This window comes from Brassica napus, chromosome C4 (assembly GCF_020379485.1).
Source record: "Brassica napus cultivar Da-Ae chromosome C4, Da-Ae, whole genome shotgun sequence".
Lineage (NCBI taxonomy): Eukaryota > Viridiplantae > Streptophyta > Magnoliopsida > Brassicales > Brassicaceae > Brassica > Brassica napus.
Window position 1 is genome coordinate 45,783,769 of NC_063447.1, and position 17,751 is coordinate 45,801,519.

The following is a 17,751-nucleotide window of genomic DNA, read 5'->3' on the forward strand; positions in this document are numbered from 1 at the left end:
AGTATCGATCGGTGTCGGATGGACAATGTCGGTCGATGGAAGATAAGTGTCTTCGGTCGACGGTGGTGAGCGAGTATCAGTCGACGGGACTAGTGTCTGGGTCGACGGTGGTTGAACGAAATCGAGCGACGAACGAGTGTTGTTGTCGATCGATGAGGAGCACGCTTCTTTGCGGATTGAACGCTCCAAACTTGCAGGATCTGGTGATAATAGTAGTTGGGTTTCTTTGTTGCTTCTAGTACTGCTGGGCATGTACCTGGAAATCCAAGAAAAAAATTTGTGTCAGAAACTTAACAAAAATTAGATCGAATAGGCGATCAAAGATCCCCGGCAATGGCGCCAAATTTGATGCCACTCAAATTACCCTAAGGAGTGATTTATACTCTTTTAAATAAGAGGTCGAGTAGTAGTACTTAGAGATCGAATTCAAAGGAGCTAGGGAACCTAAGAAATCTAATATGATTTGTTAAGCTAGATGGTTTCAGAGATTTAAATGTAAATTGCAGTTTTATATTGAACAAGTGTTTGTTCAATAGATTGATTGAGGTTTTGGTGCTTAAAAAGGAAATAGTTAGACTTATAATTTTTATTCTGAAAACTTGGGATTATAGTCATACAGATGCCTAATGAGTTGCATGCATGATAATGTAAAGCTCAACTACTTAGTTAACATGTCCATCAGCGTTCACAATGTTTGGACTTGTCTATTAACTAGATCTAATGATCTCAACTATCGTATGTCGACTAATTAGAAAGTGTCGATCGACGATCCTATAGGGATATCGATCAATACACCTTTCGCTCTGTCGATCGATTATTCCATAATGATATCGATCGACGTGTTTCTAGTTAAGCTTTATGCGCGGGTTGAATGAATGCTTACTAAGCTCGCTAGATCAGCTCTCGCCTTACTCATAGCAAGAAACTTAGCTCAGTTAGAATGTTTTCAGGATGAGAATGAAGCTCTCGCTTTTATCTATCAATCCTAGGGCAAGTTCTAGGTAGCTAATCTAGAGACAGACATTAATGAACAATACTAATGACAATTACCACAACTCAGCAATCTATAGTTGGGGCTAATCCCTCCTAACCTATTTAAACCCTAAAATCTAACAATGGAACTACTCAGACATGACTAGGCAATTCATAACAACAATTAGGTAAGAAAACTTCATTAGAATAGTAAATAGATATTAATGGAGTTCCAGTCACAAATTATAACTTTTGATCTTCTCTCCTATCTATTAAAATCCTAGAAAACCTTGCTGTGAAAATAATAAAACAAGAAAAGCACACTTTGCCTCTAACATGGTGGCAAAGCTTACATAATTATGTTAAAACTCGTCAGGGGTAATCTTGTAAATTGGTGAAGACTTGGGCTTCAAGTCGGCTGTGACCAAACGGGATTTCTGCGCGCTTCGCCGTCGATCGATGTCAAGATATGAACATCGATCGATTATTACTCTCCAATATCGACCGATGGTCAAGCTCGATGGTCATCTCGGGTACTTGCTCCAAATATCTTCAGAATGCTCCAAAATCATCACTTATCTCCAAATCACTTCTGATCTTATAAATATAATAAATAAACACTATAATATAATAATTATTAGTAAAAACACCTATAAACCATGGATGAAAATGGGTCAAATCCATGGTCTATCACAAAGCACAACAACACAAAAACTTAGTAAAATTTGCTAAAACTAAGAGAAGAGACTTCTCAAGAAGCCTTAGTCAAATTCACAAAAGATCAAAACTGAATTTTAAGCGAAAGTTATAATTTTATATCTCATGGAAGTTAAAAATTGTATCTTATGAGGAAGACAACACAAACACAGAACATCAACTTAATAAAACAAAATCATCGGAGAAGACTTCTTATGAAGTCTTCTACAAGTCTTCTATGAGGAAGACTTACAGGAGACTTCTCCGTTTAGCTAGAAACATTATTAAACATCAATGTTTGTAACTTCATAATTATCACCAATTAAGTTATAAATTCGATCAGTAGTCCCAATATTGACTAATAAACATGAATTAGCAAAAAGATATTAAAAATTCATTTTAATTTTGGATAAATTTGAAGTTTAATAAAGATTACGTAGAAGACTTCTTTTGAAGTCATCCACGGAAGACTTCAAAAGATGTCTACTCTATGTAGACTTCAAAAGAAGTCTTCTATTTAGGTCATTTTTGCAATTGCAAATTTACGAAGGAAGACTTCTTAAGAAGTTTACTCTACAGAAGACATCTTCGAAAGTCTTCCTTTGTAAATATTGGCTTACTTTTGAAATTAATTTTTTTTCGAAATTTCCAGAGAAGACTTCTTTAGAATTTGACCGAAGTTAGTCAGAATTTTGACTTTTTCTAGAAGACTTCTAGGGAAGTCTACCTGGAGAATACTTCAAAAGAAGTCTTCTCTAAGTCTTCCGGAAGTCTTCTCAATGTCGCAAGAAGTCTGCTGGGTTACTTTTGCAATTAACTATATTTGACTTTTCGAGAGAAGACTTATTTAGAAGTCTTCCGTCAGATGACTTCTCTGGAAGTCTTCTCTCGCGGGCAAAGGTTTGACCAAAAACCCAGAATTAAACTTGAGAAGACTTCTCATTGATATTAAATGCTTTACTATTATGTTTCATTGCAAAAGTAACCCACGCAGACATCTTCTGGCATTGAGAAAACTTAGGGAAGACTTTCAGAAGACTTGTGTAGAAGTTTTCTCTAGGAAGACTTCCATAGAAGTCTTCTACAAAAAATCAAAATTTTGACCAACTTCGGTCAAATTTAAAAGTAACATGTTTAAAAGTAACATGTTTAGAAGTCTTCTCTGGGAATTTCGAAATTTTTTTGTTTACAAAGGAAAGTTAGAAGACTTCTAGGGAAGTCTTCTATTAAAACACACACAAAAGGTCAATTGCAAAACTAATCTATGCATTGACCAGAAGACTTCTAAAGAAGTCTTCTTCGTCGAACAGATCTGAAAAATAAAATGTTGTTCGCGATTTCATACCTTGAACTCGTGAGATGACTTGCGTGGTTTCTCCAATCACCTAGAACTTCACCAAAACAGTTACCTACTCGTTAATCACCAAGAATCGTGAGCTTATGAACCTTACATAATTTGTAATCAAAATCTTTAGTTTTTTTGATGAATTTTGAGAGAAAGTGTAAGATATGTGGTTTGTGTGGATAGGAAATGAGAAAGGATGAGAAAAATCGAAACTTTAGGGCATTAACACTCTCAATTTGGTAGTTCATGGTGGTTGAGGTATTGATGTTAATGGCAAAGTTGTAAATATTTGGTGAAGATGAGGATGGTAAAGTTAAAGCCTTATTTTCGAAAAAAAAAAAAGTAATGGCATTTTCGTGAATAACTAGAACTTCTAGCGTGGATAGGACAAAACAAAGTTTCAGAAAAAGCATAGATTATTTTTGTGTTTGACTTGAAATTTTGAGTCAGTTTTAAAAGAACCAAAAAAAAAAAAGAATATTAAGTTTAGAAGAAGGTAACCGTTGCTACCAAAGACTGGTTGCTGCACACAAAACCAAATAAAAATTGATGAAAAAGATGAAACTATAAGAGAAAGAGAGAGAGAGGGAGAGAAAATAAAAGAAGCTTAGTTGCCATGATTTAGAGGTTGATTGTTCGTGGTTTTTGTTTTAGCTTTTGGTTTTTGCTTTTGTAAAAACCATTTTTTATCCAATCAAGTTTTAGTTTTTAGTTTTAGTTTTTGCAAAAACCATTTCACTTGCCAATCAAGTTTCTTAAAAATAGATTTCCTAAAATTTAGGGAAACTAGTTTTTAAAAATTTCAACTAATTTGTGAAGAAAAGCCAAAAAGCAAATTTTGTGGGTTTTCAATATAAAAACGAATTTTGTTTATTTTGTATAAAATACTATATTTTAATTAATTAATAATTAAATAAATAATATTTTCATAACAATAAAATTCCCATACATTTTTTATCATTTAACATTAATGTAAAATAATTTATGTGCTTCATATATGTAAATAAATATAGATAATTTTAGTATTAGTTGTAGCCAATTATTTATTAATATCTATAAATAAAATTATTGAATAATTTTAATAATTATTATACACACTAAACAACAACTAAAAATTATAAAATTTAAAATATTTTATTAATACAATATATTATATTAATTTGAAAAAATTGTCGTTCAAGTTCTAAAAAACAAAAAAAAAATTTTATGTAATTTATAGATAGTTTATTAATTATATTTAAGTATAATACTTCAAAATAAAATAATTTAAAACATGGTAATGTTTTTATTTTAAATAACAACCACTATGTTTTGATAAATTTTAATGGTAATTTTAAAATATTTTATTACTATTTTTTATTATTTTAAAACAATGTATTGCTTATTTTATGAAAAAAATAAGAATACAACAAAACCAAAATTTAAAAACTAAAAACCAAAAACCAAAAACCAAAAACTGAAAATTAAAAACCAAAACTAAGAGTTAAAAACCAAAAACCAAAATCTAAAACCAAAATCTAAAAACCAAAAACTAATAAAAACAATCATCACCTTAAGAGTTATATAAATGACACAATTCACGTTTGAAGTGGTGGAGTGACTTGAGAAATTATAGGGATTTAAGTTTTTACAGTTTAAAAATCGTTAAAATTCTTTTTGGTTTGATAATTTAAAAAAAAAATATTGGCCACAATAGTTGTTTAGTTTCTTGATTTACTTTAATTAGTTTTTACTTTTTTTATATAGTCCACATGGCAAAATAGAATTGGTTGAGTCACTTGTACGGAAGTATATAAGGGATACGCATCGGTTTTATTGTTTTGATGTGAAATATATATATATATTTATATGAAAAAATGAATGCCTTATACTTACCACCAATATAATTGACAAAAAAAAATTTCATCAGTTAGATTGACAAAAATCCAATCCATAACAAGTTTTACAACACGGAAAACGCACCTTAATGGAATTGAATTCTAGTTGAAAACCCGTATAAATAAATATTTAACCACGTGGCGAAAAACACTTCCACAATTAATAATATATTCGTTTATATTTTATAGGTTATATTTCACGTCAGATTTGAAAAGTTTGTACATTTATTTAGTGATTTACGATGATATTGATTGTTTCAAAACACTACTAACACATTCATAAAAAAACACTACTTACATAAAAATAGATGTTACAATAATATTTATTTACCGCAAATTAAAAGTTTTCTGTGTGAATTTGTATAACCAAATTTTTTTGATGGAACCATAACATAACATCGCATTTGCATTAAATATACCCTTTTATATTTATTGTAAAATGTTGATCTGTGTAATTAGTTTAGACTATGCCATCACCTATACTTTATAATTTTCTTTTGTTTCAAATTTATTTATCTCAAGCTCGTTAAAAATAGATGATTATACATTTTGTTTAATAATATGTTCTTAGAGAAACGGGCGCGTGTGAGATGGTATATCTAGTTCTTTTAATGCGTGTATGTATAAGAATTGGAGAAAATATGAGAAAAAGAAAATGGTCCCATGAAAGAGGAAATAGATGCAAAATTTTGGTGGAATTAATATACAAAAAAAAAATAAAAAAATATAGAAAAATAAAGAAGAAACAAAAAACAAAAAATAAATGGAGGACCACTTAAACACATCTCATGAACAGTCCCTTAGTTTAGGAACATTTATTAACACCATCACATACCAAATTCATAAACTATTAGTTTTGATTATGTAAAACCATTTTTTTTTTATAATTCTTATCATGTGATTTTCTGATGATCTGGTCTAATAGTTCTATATAATTTAACAAATCTAGCGTATTTGCTATATATTAAATATAAATGATTTAAAAAAAAAATCCTGAGTTAGACAATGGATTTCTAGTTTCTTGGCATGAACATGATGTAAGATATACTACAATTAAGCAAAATACATCAATATTCTGTTTCACAAATAATATCAAACTTTTGCTATATTGTTGGTTATATAAGTTATAATCAAATTTTCCATTTATAAGAAAACTGATGGTTTATCCATCCAGTGAAATAAATAATCCTTTTGAGTGATTCTATTAATATTGTGTGGTTAAATAACTACAAACACAATGTTTTGTTTGTTTCTTTATGCATCTTTTAATGTCCTCTTTTACAAATCGGTTTGACGTTTACTAATCAAAGATTATTCTACTCAAAAAGCTATTCTAATAATTAATTAATTTATGTGGAAGCCTCGTTTGTCCAGTGGTCTGAGCAAATGTTCATTAATATTTCTATACCAGGAGGTCTGCGTTTCAATTCTCGGAAAAGGCAAATTATGCAGAATATTAGAAAAAAGGCTTATAAGAGATGTTCGGCATGGCGCAAGGTGTACCGTCAGGAATGGATATCAAAAGACGAATCGGGTGCTGCAATCAGACGGAATCCTTATAAGATAGGTAGAATTGTCGACCGTAGTATCGACTTTGTAACGTTTTTCTCGTAGTTTGTAATAGCATAATTAACCAGTGTTAAGAGAAAGTTTAATTAACTTATTAACATATATTCTGTTATTTTAAAATCAAATATGGACACTGTAAGGGTTCTTTACTACTAGTTTAGACGGGACTACGTACAGATTGCTATTAAAAGTTTTATATATATCTATTTATTGATATAGTTAATAACTATTGTTAAATCAGAAGAGAATTGCCACACAGACATATCTGAGAAAAGCCTGAACTCAACTTCCACTTCTGGTTTGATCTCTTGGGATTCGTACTCGTTTATTTTTCTACCTCTCCATCCATAAACAAACACGTATATATATATCTTAATTCGTTTGTTAATTTCTCAAAAAATCAATATAGTTAACTTTTTAGTGATTGACAAATCAATTTAAACTAATACTAGTTATTATGTAACAGTCCTATAGTTTAGTTATATTTGTAGCGAAGAAATTACACAATTTTTTGAGTAGGAAATAGTCTACTCAAAGTGATCTAAATACACACAAACACTGTGTTTATTTGAATTTTGCCGGCGGAAACCGAAACCATTTCATGTAAGTGACAAACTCAAAAACCTTGTAATCCAATTTGTTTCATCTCTAGTACTCCATAAAATCTTTTAGTCAAAAAATAATAGTCTATTCATATGAAAAACATGTAAATATTTTTTACGAGCAAATTCTGCTGTCAAATTATTTATTTATTATTTATTATTTAATCATCAAATAAATCTGTCATACTAACTAATTTTAAGAGCAAATAAACAGAGGCATATATTTAATAATATTCTTACCATTATTTGTTTTTTTGTTCACCTATCATTATTTGTGTATAGTGAAGGATATCATTGGAAAAAATAGTAGTTAAAATTCACACGTTCACATGACTAACTAAATATATGTAGAATTATTGTTTTCAAATTATAAAATCACCGTCAATGTTCTAGTATTTTTTGGAAGACGCTAATTAAGCTTCATAATGAAATTTAAAATATATATGTGCAAAATATGTTTCAAAAAGAATACATATATACATATATATATATGTACGTTTGCAAAATATTTAATAACAAGGTTGCTTACATAAGCAAACCAAGACCACCAACATTGATATCATTGTTTGGATAACATATTAAAATGGTTTTATATATGTATACTAATATAGACAGCCGTGTTACACGTATAGGTTTTAGCAATATACTGTATAACACAATACTAACTGAGTAAATATAAAAATTATATATAATAAATAATTAAATGAGCGCAGAGATATGTCATATGACGGTTTGTAGCTAGTTTGTGCCGGTAAAGGTTCTCTAATTTAAACGTTAGTTTAATTAAATTACCTTTTTCTCCAATCGTTTGTTTTTTAAACACTGGACCAATGCACGTATACCATGATAATATAACATGTCCCGTATCATCCATCCTGTTTGAATTTTCTTGTAAGTTAGATTTCAAATTATTACGTTCTCTTTTTTTCTTTGGCATCTATTAGGCTCTTTTAATAATTGAAGGAAGAAAAATAAAGAATAGAGGGAGACACCTGTAGTATTTGACTATATTCATGGTTAGACTAGTAAATACTACGTCAAAAATAATTATTTTTTATCAAGTCATATTTCAAATATATAAATTTATAGATAAATACAAAAAATTAACCACAATTTATGTATAGTTGGAAAAAATTAATTATACTACATAGATTTGTAAATAGTGAAGATTTCTTTTTACCCAACTTGTGGTATAGAAAAAGAAAAAGATTGAACATTGATTGCTAGCTAGAGTCTATGGGAGGGTCATGATCACCTATCTTCTGATCTCGGATGAGATACCATCTGACATTTTATCTTCCTAGGTTTTATTTCTAACTTTTATTTTACCATTTTATAATATATATTTATTTTGCCTGTAGTACAAATTAACAGACCCATACTAAAAGAAAATTAATATCTTCAAAGTACAAAACAAGAGAGAGGTGAAGCCACACAATCTCTTTTTGCCTTCTCTCTCTGTTATATCTCATCTGTTTAATACTTTTATTCGTCTTCTTCTTCTTCCTCTATCGGTCCATCGTCTCCTATAATCTCTTTCTCTGTCTTTCAGTATTGACCAACGAATTGGAAGAAATAATTCATATCTTTATGCCAACTTTTTCTTAGGGTTTTAGAGCTATCTCTGTTGTTTGGGTTATGACACAAACTCTGGTTCTTTGGCTCTTTCTCATGATTTGGGAACTCAGGATATGAAAAAGTTTGCTTTTAGTTTTGTTTATTGATTCTTTTCAACTTTCTTGGAGATGGGTTCATCTAGATCTTGATGAAACCTCTTGTTTGTATCCCGAAAGGTGTTTTCTTTTTTCTTCTCTTCTTTTTGGGTTTTTAATTCTTGAGCGACATGGCAAGTGATCAGTTCCATGGTCATAACCATCACCAACAACATCAGCATCAAATGATTAATCAGATCCATGGGTTTGATGAGAGAAGCAATAATCCAACCGATCATCAACAACATCATTATAATCATCAGATCTTTGGCTCAAACTCCAACATGGGAATGATGATAGACTTTTCTAGGCATCATCAGACTGAGATCACAAGTGGAATGGATCATCATCACTATCATCACCAGACAAGTGGTAGTACTGTTCAGAATCAGCTTTTAGAAGACTCTTCTTCCTCCATGAGACTATGCAATGTTAATAATAATTTCTCAAGTGAAGTAAATGATGAGAGACCAACACAAAGACCAAGCCAAGGTCTTTCTCTTTCTCTCTCCTCCTCAAATCCTACAAGCATCAGTCTCCAATCCTTCGACCTCAGACACCAACAACAAGGGTATTCGGGTAAATCAACGGATCATCAGAATCTCCCACACAGCCAGATGATGATGTTGATGAATAGTCACCACCAAAACAACAGCAGCAATCATCATCAGTTTCAGATTGGGAGTTCCAAGTATTTGAGCGCAGCTCAAGAGCTACTGAGTGAGTTTTGCAGTCTAGGAGTAAAGGAAAGTGATGATGAAGTGATGATGAAGCATAAGAGGAAGCAGAAAGGCAAACAACAAGAAGATTGGGACGCAAGTAACAACAACAATGATCAACACGACCAATCTGCCACAACTTCTTCAAAGAAACATGTTCCACCACTTCACTCTCTTGAGTTCATGGAGCTTCAGAAAAGAAAAGCCAAATTGCTCGCCATGCTTGAAGAGGTATATATTTACTTTACTTTTTTTTTTGAACAACCTATATTTACTTTACTATCAAAACGATTCATGGGCTCGTTAGAAAATCTATTATTTTTTAGTTTGGTTTTATCTTAATTCTAAAAACGTTAAATACCCCCCCCCCCCCCCCCCCCCCCCCCCCCACACACCCCCTTCCCAAATCTTTTTACATCAAAACGAGTCATGGTCTTGTTGGAAAACTAACATATTTTTATTTGATTTCAACATATTCCTATGAAATGTAAAAAACCAACAAATCTTGTATCGAAAACATTTCATGGGTTTGTTAAAAAAGTATTTGTTTCAGGTTATATATTCATAAAATGTAAAATATTAATACCCACAAATCTTCTATTTTCGATTCTTAATTATGGTCCATATATTTTCTTAAAGATACAAATTTCTTTTATATAAAAGATAAAAAGATTCCTTTTTGTCTTCATTCCTTCATGTATTCTCGTCGAAAACAAGTTCGATGTAACTCTACGAAAATATTAACCCTTTTAATTCTTTTAAGCATTATTTCCTTTTTATATAGAACTAAAATAAAATTTATTTGTCTTTGCTTTTGATCTAATATGGAGACTCTAGTGGTCCTCATAACATCAATCAATTCCATCATCATAAGCCATAACGAGTTGTTTCTCTTACATGAATGCTCATTCTATGAATTGCATTTATACGGTGTGGTTGAAATATTTTTATTTGGCAGCTTAAAAGAAGATATGGACATTACCGAGAGCAAATGAGACTGGCGACAGCAGCGTTTGAGGCGGCGGTTGGGGTAGGAGCGGCGGAGATGTACACGGCGTTAGCGTCGAGGGCAATGTCTAGGCATTTCCGGTGTTTAAAAGACGGACTTGTGGGACAGATTCAAGCAATGAGTCAAGCTTTAGGAGAAAGAGATGAGGATAATCGTGGGGTCTCAATTGCGGCACGAGGGGAAACCCCACGGCTGAGGTTGCTTGATCAAGCTCTAAGGCAACAGAAATCGTATCGACAAATGAGTCTCGTGGAAGCTCATCCTTGGCGTCCACAACGTGGTTTGCCTGAACGCGCGGTGACGGCGTTAAGAGCTTGGCTCTTTGAGCACTTTCTTCACCCGTAAGTTACTAATCTCATACATACCCTCTTTTTATGCATAATGTACAATTATTACTCAAAACGCAAAATGCCAATATTATGACGATATGGGTTTGACTTTAGTAAAGATTTACTATTAATCAAATAGTTACAAGTTAAGTCCCTTTTTAATTAACTAATGATTGTGGAATCATAATAGTTTTAAATCAAGTCAACATACCATAGTTTGAAATTTTAAACAGAAATGCATATATATATTGATAGAATAAATAAATAATGAGTCTAAAAATTCTTACGAACTCTATTTTTTAAAAGAATGCATTTATATTAGTACATAGTTATAGGCATTTTTACCAGGATATATTGTATGTGAGCATCATATAAAAGCTACATACATTTTCATAGAGGGATGAGATTGACTTGACAAGCTGAGGATCCAATCTTCCTTAATCTGCTCATTGCATGGTAGCTTTTTTATTTTCCAAGCTGAGGATCCAATCTTCCCTTTTTTCTTTGCTTGCATCATTGGTGTGAAAGTGAGTGTACAAACATATACATTCATGTATGTATACATATCTTTTTAGATAATGCATAACTAAATATAAAAAATATTTAACTGGTGGATGAAAGACAGAAATAGAGAAAGGAACAAAGTGGATTCAGAGAGAGAATCAATGTTCTTTACCTAACACTAACAAAAAAGAGAAACTATGAATAACTCCTTGCTTTTTCTCCCCATGTTTCTATTTTCTTTTTTCTTTTTTTTTTCTTTTCTTATCCTTGTCCTTTTTATTGATATATTTATTTGATAAATTATATATTATCACATGTAAGAATTGTCTCCATCAAATTCCCAAACACTGATCAAACCATGAAACATCTTGTTAGTTTTCACCCGAACTATCCATTACCTTTGCTTCAATTTCTTTGCATCATTCTTCAATCATATGTATCCATTTTAACAAACATATATTTTATTTTACTAGACATATCATTTCTCCAAAGTAACATTTTCTTATTTTTCAGATATCCAAGTGATGTTGATAAGCATATATTGGCCCGACAGTCTGGTTTATCAAGAAGTCAGGTAAAACATAACTTCCTAAGTCTTAATATATTCCAAATTTATCTGTTTAGTAATCATACATAAATGGAATTTAATTGAGTTAATTCTACTAATGAGACCACATTGTTAGGTATCGAATTGGTTCATTAATGCAAGAGTTAGGCTATGGAAACCAATGATTGAAGAGATGTATTGCGAGGAAACAAGAGGAGAAGAAGAACAACAAATGGAGATTACAAACCCTATGTTCATGGATACTAAACCGGATCCAAACCAGATAATGCGAGTCGAACCGGAATCTTTATCTTCCGTAGTTACAAAAACTGGCCACAAAGACAACTCCAACCTAGGAACGGCTTCATTTGGGTCAACGTTTGACTTTTCATTATACAGTAACCAAGCTGTCACGTACACTGGCGAAGGAGGGGCACGTGAGGTGTCGTTGACGCTTGGGTTACAAAACGGTGGTGTGAGTTTAGCGTTATCTCCAGTGACGGCTCAAGGGGGGCCTCTTTACTACGGTAGAGACCACATGGACGGATCGGTGCAATATACATCGTCGATCTTGGATGATGATCAAGCTCAGAATCTGCCTTACATGAATTTGATGGGAGCTCAATCACTTCACGATATGGTTTGAAGAAAATTGGAATAATTAAAAGGAATCTTACACTGTTTTCAACCCGACTCGGTTATGTAACGGTTTAGTTAGATAAAAAACAAAAACTAGATATTTTAAAGATACCGTTGTCTACTTGAATTGGAATGGGTGTAGACGAAGATATTATTATATGAGTTTAGTTGGTTCGTCAATATCACTTCTTGGATATATTTAAATATTTAGAAAAATATAATATTCGATTTGAGGGTATTATTCATATCTCAATACTTTTGTTTGGTATTTATAGCAAATCAAGTTCTTATATATAGTGTATGGTCTTCGCGTGATTAATGACAAAACCTAATAGAATAAAGTTGCCGACAAAAATAATAAATAAAGAACAAATTCAATATTTGGACCATCTTGGTCGATAGCGTTCACGTGTACACTACGTATCAATTGTAAATACACAGACAAGAATACAAATATATGGTTTATCAACATGTTCTATAATACTATAACATTACATGGTCTCACTCTACAGTCTCATAAACATGATATAATTAGTCGTTGAGGATGAAACACAAACTATCTATAAGACATATATGATATATATCTTTTTGGAAAAATTTAGTTGGTTAGATGTTTGGTTTCAATCTCTTATGGACGAGCTGTTTCATGAGTCAGAAGTCTGACAGTAATATATTGACTCTTGTTTGATTCCCAATACACCTTCGGTTGGTATATTTATTAATTTAGATTGGCCATAGTATATATATTCATGTTTATGATCATTTTTAATTTTCTTATTTAATATTAAATAAGAGAAAATTGGATAAAAATGACACTTTCAACCTAGATTTGTCTCTTTGGTATTTTTTCTTGGTTAGTTGGAAAAATAAGATTTATATTAATGTTAATACCATAATACCCTCAGATTAACCAAATTAATTTTTCAATTACTGTAAATACATAATTTAGTTTAATTATAAATTATTTTATTTTTAAAAGTAAAAAAGCAAGAAAAGGTAACACATTTACCCTAATTATTTTTCTAATTCTTTGATCTTCTCCGCCTAAGCTTTTAAAGCCCTTCAATGGCAATTTTGCTTGAGGAGAATCCTACCTTCTTTCTGATTAAGCTTACCTTTGCTATTGTTTTGATTGAATATTTTCTGGTTTGGTTCCTAAAAGTCTTGTGGTTTCAGGAGAGTTTTTAAGTTTTCTTAACAGAGTTTTTAATGGTCATATATTTGGTATTTGCAGACCTTCGAGATGACAAGCAATTCTTCATAGATCATCCTGGTGCAGTGCCAATTACTACACACCAGGTATTGTTTTCAAACGCTTAGTCTCACCATGAGTACCAGGTTCTTCATGAAAAGAAAAGGGTCTAATGTTGTTAAGAATTCTGCAGGGAGAAGAACTGAAGTAACTGAATGTAGTTCTAGGCATTATAAAAATCTCACGTCATGGTTCGTATGTTTGCATAGCCTCTTGTAAAAGAGTTGAGTTTTGCTATATTTTGGAGATTCTGCAGTATGTGAAGGCAGTGTTTGATTGAGCCATAAACTGATAAAAGTGGTGTTTCAGGCACCAAAACAGAAGAAGAAAAAGAACAAGAACCGTTGTGTGATCTTCTGATAAGAAATCTCTAAAGACTAGGAGATAAATAAAAGGAAGAAGAAGAAAATCTCGACAATTTGATTGGTCCCCACTAATATGAAAATTGGACGTTAAGGGTGACATTATGAGTAGCTTTTTGTATAGTTTCTAAAACAAGTTGTGTTGTTGTGTCTGTTACTCTTTGCTAGGGAATCCTTTGAGTTCACGGTGTGTTTTACTCACTAATCTCACTCTTCTACTTTGTTCTTGATGGGATCACTATTTTGTATTTACATATTAATCTAATTGGATTTGCAATTTTTGCATCTGTTTTTAAGTTGTTTATCTTCTGCAATGATGTCAGAGACATCATAGCACCACGGTTGTTGGAATCGTTTCTTTAAAGGAGCCAGACTTTGAAAAAGTAATAGTATAATTTTAATGTCAAAAATAGGGAGATAACTCAAGTTTCATTGTCAACCACGAAACTCCACTCATCACTGCAACTACACATCCATTCACCAGATTTAACATAGATTAGAACCATGTTATATTGATAGAGAAAAGAGATGATTATGTTGATGAAGAAGAGAGAAACACAAACAACGAAGAGAAAAGATCGTGGGAGAAGGAGAAAAACGTGTGAGAAAATATTCTATGAGATATTTAAGGAAGATTTAGTTTCGATTTAGGAAACATCTTTAACCGAATATGGAAGTTTCCATATTTTTTCGGATCTCACGTAGAATATATATCCTAGCTAACTCAGAACACAGTAGAGTAGATGTGAAACATATTCTTCCTTAAGCGCTACATAAGGTAAAAGATAGAACATGTTATGACACATAATATAGATAAGGTATATCACTGCGTTGTGGCTACATGTCGTTATCAAGCTGTAGGTATACTGAAGACATCTTTCTTGATTATAACGTTTCGAAATATAGTTTGGTTAGAATATATAAGAAATGCTAGTTTACGGTGTATACCCAAGATATATCTATGTATAAAACTTAGTATCCGATTTCTGAACTAAGTAGATGACCATAATGAGTATTCTAACTGTAGCTAGAAGATAAAATAAAATATGATTCCACTTTAAAAAAAAAAAATTAAACATATATATTTTCATACTTATGTTTCCAATAGTTTTCATATTTTTTAACATTGTTAAAATTCAGTTTACTATTTTTCCCATAAAAGAAGGGTAAAAGTTGTCAATAATTGCCCAAAATATCAGAAGTACTATTGTGACAAATAAAAGTTCAAAGTGTCTTATTTTTCCAATTTTCCTAATTTTCACAAGTTTTTTTTTTGTCAACAAATCACAAGTTCAGATTGATTGATATACTAAACTACAAAACAAATGAAGTGAGATGAGGTAATGAAATATAGTTTTGTATATTTAAAAATAAATAAATTACGATGACAAAATAAACTACAAAATAAATCACAAGTGTGCATAACTGTCGAATAATTCCGGCAGACAATTTTGGGCCTCAAATCTGTTTCATTAAGGCCCCAATGCCCATTTAAAGCAAGAGACTTGTTGTATAGCAAACCCAAAAAGCAAAAATGTTTTGTATATAAACCAGACCTACTCTTAGGCCCTGTTAAAATGTAGTGGTTCGGTGCGGTTGCGAGAGTTTACGGTTATGGATGTTTGCAGTTTTTATTAGTATTATTAAGCGATTTGTACAACTAGTATAACATTAGAAATTGATGCGTTTACGAAATATTTATGATTGGTTGATTTTGAGGTATTGTAGCAGATTAATAATAAATCATTATAAAAATGTAAGATTAAAACAAAATATAATTTTAATACTATAACATGATTAATAACAATATTATGTTATTTATTTTTTAAATTTAGATGAAAGATTTTTTTTATAAAATTTGTTTTGAAGATTTATATTAGAACTTTGAAAAACCATTTTGTTTGGTTATATATATATATATATATATATATATATATATATTAATTTAAAAAAATTATAGTGAATATTCTTGGTTTGAAGTTTTTATAAAATAAATTATGATATTGTTAGTGAATTTAAATTAAAATATAACTGTCCTCAACTACAAATGCTAAAATGAACTAGCTTTTAATTTTAATAGGTTTAGAACGGTTTGAAACAATTTATAGTATTTATTGTGATTATTGTAAAATGCCAACAGCTAAAAATTGTTTACTGATGGTAGCCGGAAAAGCAGACACCAGTCGTACGGTACCCTTACTCTTATTCTTCTTCCTCAGCATCGAGCGAGTTTGTCTCCTCACTTCTTTCATTTTGCTTCTAGAAGTTTCCCTGCTTCCGTGTCCAGGTTCCTAAATCCTCGGCTTCAACTATGGATTACCGAGATGACCGAATGATTTGGTCGCGACATTCTTTCTTCGTCATGGAGATCATGGTTTACGCTTTAGTTGCATAATGTTAGATCAATGGATCATGAACGTGTCGTCGGCTGGTTAAGTTGTTAGCTAGCTAGGTAGTTTTTCTTCGTCGATCATGTTTCCACACCAGAAAAAAAGAGAGTTACAAGCTCCTTCCTGCTTCGCTTGATATTTTTTTAAAAGCGTTTTGTGATATTTGCATCAATTCTATTATAATTGCTTTTATGGTTTTGTAGTTTCAATAAAGTAGTGTTTGGGTTTATAAGGTAAATCAAGGTCGTGAGCTTCACTTCCCATATTTCTTTGTTCGTCTTGGCGATTGTGTTGTTTTGTGTGTGTGTGTGTGGCAGTTCTACATGTTACATATATAGATTTTGTGATCGACATTGTTTTAGTTGAAACTGTATTATCAAGGTACTCTTAACTGATAACAATTGATTCCATCAATTGCTATGACTAATCAAAGCTTGTTTCAACATTAACTTTTCATAGATGATTTCGATTCCCTCTATCTCGCACATGAATATCTTTCCCTCTTATCCAAAAGTATAAACCACTAATTGGACTCTGGATCTTTCTTGGAGCTTAAAGGAAGTTTGAGAAAAAAGGGTAAGAGATCTATAAACCACTATTGTTTGCTATACTTAGCATAAGAACAAAAATTAGAACACTTTACATTCTCTTATTTCTTCCATACGAATTTGATGCTTTACACACTCTAACTGATCTCCTTATTAGATTTTGATAGAAGAGTTTTGTTATGTTGGTTTACGTGAATCTTTTTCCTTTTTATGGCAATTCTGTAAGCCTTTGTTTCTGACAATGGAAGTAGCTTTGACGGTGAGTGCAGCGTTCAAGATTTTTAGAAGAGAAGTAATGAATAATGAAAGCCTATCCAAACCGTCTTGTGCTAGAGGTTAGGTATCTCATTTTCTTTCAGTATGGAATGCATTCCATCAGGGAAAGGCTCGTGAAAATTCTGGTTGGATACCTTAATGAGATGCAATATTCAATGATAGGTTAATTTTTTTTTGTGGATGTGAAACATTAACGGTTTAGTGAGAAGAAACTTTGTGGTTGCTTGTTTATATTTGATGCTTGGTGAGCCCTGGTAAGATAATGAGTGTAAGGCCATCTTTAACGCTAGCCATGAGCAGGTTGAAGAGAGCTCTAACAGGCCTTGGAGGACCGAATCCACGTATGTGGCAAAATACGGGGATGACTTGTGGCTAGGGGTATACCTTTCGAACCGAACGCAAC

The 17,751-nt window shown here is 31.6% G+C and overlaps 1 protein-coding gene across 1 annotated transcript; it reads left to right on the plus strand.

The window, feature by feature from the left end:
- The first annotated feature begins 8,444 nt into the window (after positions 1-8,444).
- On the plus strand, positions 8,445-12,700 carry LOC106446264 (homeobox protein BEL1 homolog). The gene is made up of 4 exons (XM_048756202.1): positions 8,445-9,723; positions 10,451-10,842; positions 11,848-11,908; positions 12,018-12,700. Exons 1-4 carry the CDS (start codon positions 8,905-8,907, stop codon positions 12,525-12,527), a joined length of 1,782 nt encoding a protein of 593 aa, XP_048612159.1. The 5' UTR covers positions 8,445-8,904; the 3' UTR covers positions 12,528-12,700.
- Positions 12,701-17,751: the final 5,051 nt, after the last annotated feature.